Below are 9,713 nucleotides of genomic sequence, written 5' to 3'. Positions count from 1 at the left end.
AAAAGGAAGTAAATTGGTTTTGGGGTGAACCAGAGGAAGATGATACCTGCTTTGGTAGCGCCGGTGCTAGCGGTTATGAGTGCTGCTATGGTGACCAGCGAGCGTGAGAGTAGGGATCCTTTACCTGATGGCAGGTGCGTTGTAGACGTGACCTGGAGCCAGTGGGTTTGGCGACGAGTATGAAGGCGAGGGCCAGCCAACAAGAGCGTACAGGTCGCAGTGGGTGGTAGTTCAGCGTATGGCTCTTTACGAAGATGACGGCCCTCCGCGGACTCGCCACTGTGAGAGGGCGACTCGCGCGAAGAAGGTCAGCCGGCTCTACGCGTGATTTCTGTCAGAGCCCTGGCATCGACGAACGGTCGAGGATTGGTAGAGCTGGAGTCTTTACCACAGGGTATTTTCTCCCAGTAGTACAGGATGCCGCTTTTTCCGTCACGATAAGCAGCAATTCTGAGAGTTGTATTTGCATTGGGAGAGTGTGGAGGTGTGAGTGCGTGAGGACGGAAGTTACCAGGTCCTAGAGCCCAACGCACGTAGCGCTGATTGTTTGTATGCGCAACATATCTAGAGCGCTTGCCAAGTGTGGTCCAGGGCAAGGGTGCTGCGTGTGTGTGTCTGTGTGGGTGGTGTCAACGCAAGGGATGTGTACCACTGTCGTGAAATAGTTCGCAGCAAGATGGCGTGCGGCTGGTGCGGCGGTGCGGAGTGTTGCTCTGTCGTAAACGGTCTGAGCGCGCGGACAGCCACGAATAGGTTAATCAATGTCGCTGCTCCGCAGGCGACTGTGTACTGTCCGTCGCTGCGCTGCCTGTCCTGCGTGGTTGTGGGAGAGATGGAAGCGCTGTCAGCGCGAAAGTTGCACATATTGGTGGATCGCCAGGTGTTCCGTTCGGAGAGGCACGAAGTAACGGCCGTGATGCAGATCGGGGACCGAGAACGCAGGTCGCGTTCCGGTTGACAAGAATGGAGGCGTATCTAGGAAGCAGAGCGCGCCGTGCGGTTGGCTACAGGCGAAGTCGAGTGGAGGGCGTGTACGGTGGAGGGCATGTGGTTGTGTAAGGATGAAGGGACCGCCTGGAGGAAAATTCGAAACCTACGTACGGTATGGCCGTGGAGCGTTGTGGAGGGCTAGATTATACGCATGCTCAGACCGGTCGTGCTAATGGTGCGGTCTTGAAGTAGTCGCGACCGAAGATACGATATGCTTTGCGGGTATAGTGGTGTTCCAGGTGGGCTAGTCTACGGTGAGTATCACGGCTTCACGTAGCTCGGATGGCGTTGTAGAAGTGTTGAGTCGTGCGTACGGCGGTGGAAGCGGGGGACTGTCCGAGGTTGTTGGCATCACGGCGGATCGGATCGAACTAGCAAGCGCGATACGCCGTAGACAGGCACAAGCGTAGCGTAGCGTAAGGCCAGCCATCGAACTCGACGCGTGCCGATGTCCAGGGAAGCGACGTAAGATCGAGAACTAGACGTGGAGTCAGAGTGAGTTCACCGGCGATATATAACGGGGCTGGTGGGAAGCAGCGTGAGTGACATACGCCAGGGTGATGTGGGTGGGCGAGAGCGATGGCCAGGTTGCCAGGCAGGTGGGGAGCCGAGGCGGAGATCGCGATGTGTTGGTAATGGCTGGACGAGTGCATCGCAGAACGTTGTGCGACGCCCTCGCGAGAAGGGCGCAGGTTGGAGGCGGTGCAGATGAGCCAGGTTTTTGTTCTGCCTATTCGCCAAAGAGCGTACAGGCTAGCGTGCTCGTACAGGGAGACCAGTGTACGCTGTGTTGTTTGTGCGTCCTATTCGAGAGGCGCCGTGCTGCAGATGCTCACGGGTTGATCGCCGAACGTGTCCAAGGTGCTCGGAGACTGTCGATCTCTCAACCGGTATCAACTGTCAATCTCAACGGTCATCTAACTGTCAATCTCAACCGGTATCAACTGTCAATCTCAACCGGTGATCTCTCTCTGCGCCACGCGGCACTTCGGCATCCCAGCTGCAGCCACCCCCACAGTTGACACACACAGTGCTTTCACTATCCCACTGTACACTCCCTCTGACTATGCCCCCCTGGCACATTTCTCACAGCGTGGGGATATCCCTTCTACCACACTGGTTGCAACACGTCAGAATCCTTGACACCTCAAACACCGTAGCGGGTTCGGAACAAAGGCCCTCACAGAATAGCAAATATAACCTAATCTGACCTTGGCAGTCAGAGATCTATGGAGTAGCATTAGTAGCGGCTACTTAGGGGCGTGGGTGAGGGCAGGATAGTCAGTAGTAGTACGCTGAGTCGGAGCATCACGCCAGAGTGGCTCTGGAGTAGGGTGTGTTTAAGAAATGTAGTGTTTAACATTTTCCAGAATGAGATTCGCGCAGTCTGCAGGAAAATCGCAGGTCTGGCAGGCACTTCGCTGTTGATCTCCCAAACTGGGATGTTGTGGGAAAAGGTTATCGTAAGTGTAGTGCAACACTGACTCGTGGGAGAGTCTGTGAGTGCGTGGTAGGAGTCTGGAGAGTCTGGCTGAGTGCATGTGCGGTTTGGACCCTTTCAGCAGTTGTGACTAATCAGTGATGTGTTGGATAGACGGTGAGAGTTTGATGTTGACCATCAATGGGGAAGGAAGGAACCTCAGCCGTCGCGTTGGATGCTCTGATGACTGGGGGTGGAGGGGGGCCTGGAAGAGAAGGAGGTAGGGGCCTGGGCCGGGGAGAAGGATCTGGGGGGACGAAGTACCGTCGGAGGGCGCTGGAGGAGACGCATGGGGGGCGGTGGGGGTGGCAGGACGTTGGCGGTTGAAGGGATACTGGGAGAGAAGGGTAGCACGGCGCTGGGCGGGGGAGTCTGCGGGGAGGCGCAGTGTATGCGGGTTGGGTGGTGTGTGTGTGGTGGGTGTGGGTGGCTGAGGGGGGTTAGAGGGATGGATGCATGGTAGTATGTGAAGTTTCAGGTGGCAGGATTGTGCCGGTCTGTGTCTGATTGGAGAGAGCGGTATTACAGGCTGAGTATGAGCAGAAGTCAAGGGAGCAGGAGGAGACACCGTTCGCGTGGCGATGCAGGTGGAGGATGAGATGGGGGCGCGGCCGCTGTGGTTCGCGCTCGTGCGTTCCAGAGGAGCAGCCCTCAAGTGTCGCGCTCCTGCTGTCAGCTGGGCGGATGAGTCTACACATGGTGTTGGAGCTGTGCGGTGGTCGCACAGGATGGGCGCGCGTGGTTCCGATGTGTGAGGCGTGCGGCAATGCTGTCCAGCAGTTGTGTTCGAGAGTTGGACTGGAGTGTCCTTTGGGTGGTGGAAGCAGATATGATTTTGTTTTTGTGTGTCGTGTTGATACAGCCATGGAGTAGAGCCGGGGTGGTGAGGTCTTGCGAGAAATTATGGCAGGGGTTGCGAGTGTGCGCGCTGGAGCACATGGAGAGTGGGGCTGGTGCTCGTGAGAGAGGTGCGTGTCTGTGTGTTATGCGGTGGGGCCGGTCGGCCTGCGGGAGCGCGCCTTCTGGGCTGGAGGGGCCAGCAGGGATCCGTTGCTGCAAGGTCGCTGTCAGAGAATCCAGTCATCGTGACCTTCCCTGGTGCTGTGACGTAGTTCGAAGCTGAGGTGTGAAGGGTGTGAACGTGTGAAGGCGAGGGTGACATGGCCAGATAGGGGCATGCGTAGGCTTTTCGCAGCGCTGTAGATTCTGAGCCTGGCGCGGCTGCGTCTGTCGTCGTCAGTGGGGAAGGTAGAGAAGGTGTTCTTAAACGTGTGTTTGTCTGAACTTACTTGCCGTGTTTTTATAGTAATGGTAGCGAGGTCAGGTGAGTAATGCTTCTTCATGGTATTCAGCTGTGAAACAGGGTTTCTGCCTCTCTGAGGCAGGTGAAGGAGTCCCTGTCAGGGAGGGTTGTCTCGGATATTCTAGGTGCGCAGCCGACGCAACACCGTGACCACTGCAAGGGTCGATATAATGAAGCAGCGTGGCAGTAACCGTAGAGGTTAGTGGTCTTTGAGATGACTAGCTCAGGATGGCTGTCGAGAGGGTCGGTGTGGTGTGTGACGCGGGTGTTGAGCGCCGGACGGCTAGGTGACACGTGTGAAATGTGAGCTAGTGGTCGGGTGGCACGGAGTGTGGCTATGGACGGGCCCGTGTGGTGGTACTGGCCACACTCGGGTGTTTGGTGTCCCTGAAGAAACGACGCGCTGGCGGGCAGGATGTGAGGCGGCGTCATCACAGGTAGTGTAGGAGAGGTAGAAGCGGTCAGATCGAGATGTAGGCTGGCGTGGTGGTTGACTGTCGTTGCGAGTCGATGTAGGACTGCAGTTGAGGAAGGGATAGTGCTCCGATGGTGGGAGGGTTGGTACTCGTGGAGGGATGGAACCTGAAGTTGCAGGGTGGCTGAGGAATGAAACACTGAATGGTAGAGTGTTACGCCTGAGATGTCATATTGTGCATACGCGCTTGTGCGGTGCAGTTTTGTTTCGAGTCATGGACATGTACGACCAGGGGTTGAGGTGAAAAGAGGACTCGCGAGGTCGAGTGTGATGGTTGTGGAGAGTGCCGGAGGCGGCGTGGCGGCGTGCGGCCCGTTCGCCGTCGCAGCTTGTGCGGCCGAAGCGATCGAGTTGCCTGAGGTGAGAGTGGGATGCGCAAGGTGAGTGTGGGGCTGTACGGAGGTGTAGTTGTGCGCACATCATTATAAAGGTCATCAATATTGTTAGATGCCCAGCTTGGCAAACACATTTAAAGGTCATCAATATTGGTTAGATGCAGCTTGGCAACACATTCTAAAGGTCATCAATATTGGTTAGATGCCCAGCTTGGCAACACCATTCTAAAGGTCATCAAATATGGTTAGATGCCCAGCTTGGCAACATCATTCTAAAGGTCATCAATATTGGTTAGATGCCCAGCTTGGCAACACCATTCTAAAGGTCATCAATATTGTTGATGCCCAGCTTGGCAACATCATTCTAAAGGTCATCAATATTGGTTAGATGCCCAGCCTTGGCAACACATTCTAAAGGTCATCAATATTGGTTGATGCCCAGCTTGGCAACATCATTATAAAGGTGTTGGGCAACATCTTCTGATGTCTTTTAGGCATTATAACTCTTCCCACATTAACAGCAGTGGAAAAGCTTCTCATCTGGTGCATCTTCAGTTGTTAAATGCCTGAAACTCTTCCCACACTGAGAAGCAGTGTCATCGTGAGAATACCTATCTGCGTACTCAAGACAGTCAAGGCTGCGATAGATGCACACATTGCGCAACTGCACCAAATCATTATTTTGCTGCCTACATTCATGTACCCATTGATCCTTGAAGAATATAAAGTTAGAAATTCCTCACAAGCTTAGATAAACTCTTACCCCATCAGAACCCAAAATATGAAATAAAGCTTGTTTTTACTCCAGTGTTGATGAACAAAGTAAATGTAAACCGACACTGCATAGCTTCAAAACTATCATGGCTGCATGGTCAGTCCTGCATCCATAACTCTGTCTAGGAATTTGAGAGGGGGTTACACTCAGCAATATACAGAAACGGGGGTTCTTTGTTATGTTTTCTACTGCTGATTGCCATTTTTAGAATTTAATCTTATATCTTCATACATGTTTGTTTGGAAACTATGGTCAGCTCAGATAATACGCGAAGCTCCTTAATCAAGGTTTCGCTATAATAGCAACTTCTTCTTTAATTTGTATTGGTGGATCGCAACCAACTGAGAGGTGCATGCAGCGCCACCTACGGTACTGGAGTGTGAGGCCAGTCACCGCAGGAAAGCAACTTCTTTACCCAAGCTGTTTAAATGACGGGTCGCCACCTTCTGGTTCAACAAAGCTACTACACCCACTGCATTCAACTTCACTGACGTCTCTTCAAGTAGGTTTGTGGCGGGATAATTTTTATCACAAACCGTATCCTGAATGATGCCTTAAACCCTGTACTAAGACAGATGAAAAAACAAAGCAGTAATGTAAATTACTTTATTTACCTTCAGTTTTACATCCTGTTAGAATAGGTCAACATACCTAATTAATGACAGTGAATAATCAAATCATAATGACAGAAAATGCAGTGTTCACAAAGCTGCATACAGTGTTTCAACTTATGTAAATATATATATTACACACACAATTTAGAAAATTCCCAGGTTTTCAAGAAATCTCTGGTTGGAAGATTCCGGATCTCCGGCAAACCTGGGAATTTGGGGAAAGTTATTAGAATTGTAGAACACTATCTGGGAGTCTGGGACAGTCTGATGATGTGCGTTGACCCTTTCCACATTGGACAATGGATTTTATAAGGAGAGTTTGATGTGACCATCATGGGAAGAAGAACCAGCGGTCCTTGGAGCTCTATGACTGGGGGAGGGGGGGTCTGGGAGAGAAGGGTAGCCTGGGGGGGAGAGGATCTGGGGCTGGAGAAACCTGTGTGTATATAGTAAAGATCACATATAGAATTTCAGGGCAGGTTGTCTTTATAGAAGGTATACACTGAGTATACCAACATTAGGTCACCTTCCTGATATGGCGTTGCCCCCCACCCCCCACCCTCCAGAACAGCCTCAATTAGTCGGGCATGGACTCTACAAGGTGTTGAAAGCGTTCCACAGTACTGCTGACCCATGTTGACTCCAATGCTTGGAGTTGTGTCAAGTTGGCTGGATGTCCTTTGGGTGGTGGACCATTCTTGATACACTCAGGAACTGTTGACGTGAAAAACCCAGCAGCTTTGCAGTTCTTGACAAAACTGGTGTCTAAAATCTTTTGTCTTGGCCATTCACCCTCTGAATGGCACAACACACATCTCAAGGCTTCAAAATCCATCTTTGACTTCCCTTCATCGACAGTGATTGAAGTGGATTTAACAAGTGACATCGATAAGGGATCGTAGCTTTCACCTGGATTCACCTGGTCAGTCCGTCTCATGGAAGAGAAGGTGTCTTAACGTGTTGTTTGTCTGAACTTACTTGCCGTGTTTTTATATAATGTGAGAGGTCAGGTGAGTAATGCTTCTCATGTATTCACCTGTAAACCAGGGTTTCTGCCTCTCCTGGCAGTGAAATCCTTCAGATCACAGACACACCCACACAGCCTGACACTGCAACTCTATGACGAAAGTAACACATTGCAAATAGGTTATTAATTAAATACAGATTTCAACTTTGTTGTTTCCTTGTTACTAGTAATGTAATATTATTACTGTAACGCCCTGTGTTACTAATGTGTTTCCCAAACACTGGTGAAATAGCATCAATATGTAAATAAAAGGTTCAAGAGGAGAGAGGTTGACTTTCGATAATAGAAGTGTGGTGAAGAAAGTATTGATTTATGGAGACAGAAACTGAATTCATTTCTGGAGGAATAAACACTTAATTTAAAATGTGACCCTCATGTCAATTTCATACGCTTTGGTAAAAAAAAATATATGACAATGTACATCAGGTTGGAGAAAAAAAAAACTCAGTCAATATTGGTTAGATCCCAGCTTGGCAACACCATTATAAAGGTCATCAATATTGGTTAGATGCCCAGCTTGGCAACATCATTCTAAAAGGTCATCAATATTGTTTAGATGCCCAGCTTGGCAACATCATTATAAAGGTCATCAATATTGGTTAGATGCCCAGCTTGGCAACATCATTAAAAGGTCATCAATATTGGTTAGATGCCCAGCTTGGCAACATCATTCTAAAGGTCATCAATATTGGTTAGATGCCCAGCTTGGCAACATCATTAAAGTCATCAATATTGGTTAGATGCCCAGCTTGGCAACATCATTAAAAGGTCATCAATATTGGTTAGATGCCAGCTTGGCAACATCATTATAAAGGTCATCAATATTGGTTAAATGCCCAGCTTGGCAACATCATTAAAGGTCATCAATATTGGTTAGATCCCAGCTTGGCAACATCAATTTAAGGTCATCCCCAATATTGGTTAGATGCCCAGCTTGGCAACATCATTATAAAGGTCATCAATATTGGTTAGATGCCCAGCTTGGCAACATCATTATAAAGGTGTTGGGCAACATCTTCTGATGTTCTTTTAGGCATTTAAAACTCTTCCCACATTAACAGCAGTGGAAAAGCTTCTCATCTGGTGCATCTTCAGAGTTGTTAAATGCCTGAAACTCTTCCCACACTGAGAGCAGTGGTAAAGGCTTCTCTCCTGTGTGAGTTCGCTGGTGTGTCTTCAGGTGTCCTGCCTGACTGAAGCGCTTATCACACAGAGCAGTGGTAAGGCTTCTCTCCCTGGTGTATTATCCTCTGGTGTCGCTTTAGATGTGCTCAATTACAGACTCAATTACTTGTCCTACATTGGGAGCAGTGGTAAGGCCTCTCTCCTGTGTGTTTTCTGGTGCATCATTAGTTTGGTGTCGGAAAGCTCTTCCCACATTGATCACACGGGTAAGTCTTCTTTATTCTGCGAGTCTGTTGGTGTGATTTGAGGTGAATCTGACAAATAAAACTGCCTCTGCAATCTGAGCAGGGGTGGGGCCTACAAGTGTGYCTTCTCAACTCCTCTGGWTCATAKAAACTAGTGAAGCAGTCCATGCAGTGGTGATGTTTCTGTCTTGAGTTCCTCCGTCTGTGTTGTTTAAGGTTTCCTGATGCTGTGGAACTGGACTCACTGTCTGAACCTGGGTTGGAGATCTCTCCTGTGGGAATATGGACATACAGTAGCTAGTTAAAGTCTACACACCTCTTGCTATGTCTACACATTTTGCTGCCTTAAAACTAAATATCAAAAGGGAATACGTTAGATTTTTGCACAACCAATCTACACAACCTACCAAAATATTTACAAAGTTAAAGACAAATTATAGAACATTTAATATGTCATAAAAAACAAAGATGTCTTGATTGCGTCACATGTCCTCAAAACCCAGTTAATACTTCCTTGAATACTTCCTGGAAGCACCTTTTGCAGCCATTACAGGTCTCAATTATATTGAAACAGACTTAACTTTGCACATCTCTTATTGTCGGTTTTCCTCTAACTTTTACCTGATCTTCACTCCTTTAATATATATTTTCATCCTGACAAACTATCCTGTCTCTGCCAGTGACAAGCATACCCATAACAGGATCCTGACGCCACAATATTTAAAGATACAGACACAGGTGGGTAAATAAGTTGCACAGTGGGTTGGTGGTATACTGCTACCACAATCTCTGTCTAGAAGCTGAGCTCACTTTAACAATAATAGTTGTGGGAAGTGAGCTGTCAATAATAGTTTTGGAATCGCCTGCTTACCTGGATCAGTGATACTATCTACTTCTTCTAGATCTGGAGAAGACACATCCCTGTTCTCTTCTTTGATTGGACTCTCCTCCTCTTTGACTCCGCTCTCCTTCACCTCCTCTTTGAGTGGTCTTTCCTCCGTCGCCTCTGTGATGGCTCTCTCCTCCTCCTCCTCTGTGACGGCTCTCTCCTCCTTTTCTTCCTCTTTGATTGCGCTCTCCTCTGCCTCCTCTTTGAATGCTCTCTCCATTGCCTCCTCTTTGAATGCTCTCTCCATTGCCTCCTCTGTGACAGCTCTCTCCTCTTCTTCTTCTTTGACAATCACATTGACTTCCAGTGTTTGACTGCAGTCCTCCAGCTTCACTGAGACCACCTCTGGACCCTGCTGTGAGCTTCTCTGGGCTGGAACACCACATCCAGAACCCAGGGACTCTGTGGACTTGGTTCAGACTATGGAAGTCTACAGATGGATCCAAAAGAGGACA

At 49.1% G+C, this 9,713-nt stretch overlaps 1 protein-coding gene across 1 annotated transcript in view; it reads right to left on the bottom strand.

The window, feature by feature from the left end:
* The window catches only part of LOC112078749 (zinc finger protein 180-like), a 21,915-nt gene extending 12,230 nt beyond the window's left edge, over nt 1-9,685 (bottom strand). Inside the window, exon 1 of the mRNA XM_070442128.1 lies at nt 9,241-9,685. Within this exon, the coding sequence (XP_070298229.1) occupies nt 9,241-9,505 (265 nt within the window). The 5' untranslated portion in view covers nt 9,506-9,685. The remainder of the gene's footprint in view (nt 1-9,240) is intronic.
* Nucleotides 9,686-9,713: the final 28 nt, after the last annotated feature.

The sequence above is a fragment of the Salvelinus sp. IW2-2015 genome, unplaced genomic scaffold (genome assembly GCF_002910315.2).
Source record: "Salvelinus sp. IW2-2015 unplaced genomic scaffold, ASM291031v2 Un_scaffold6188, whole genome shotgun sequence".
NCBI classification, from domain to species: domain Eukaryota; kingdom Metazoa; phylum Chordata; class Actinopteri; order Salmoniformes; family Salmonidae; genus Salvelinus; species Salvelinus sp. IW2-2015.
The sequence above is the reverse complement of the archived record's forward strand: the minus strand, read 5'-3'. Positions and strand labels throughout refer to the sequence as shown.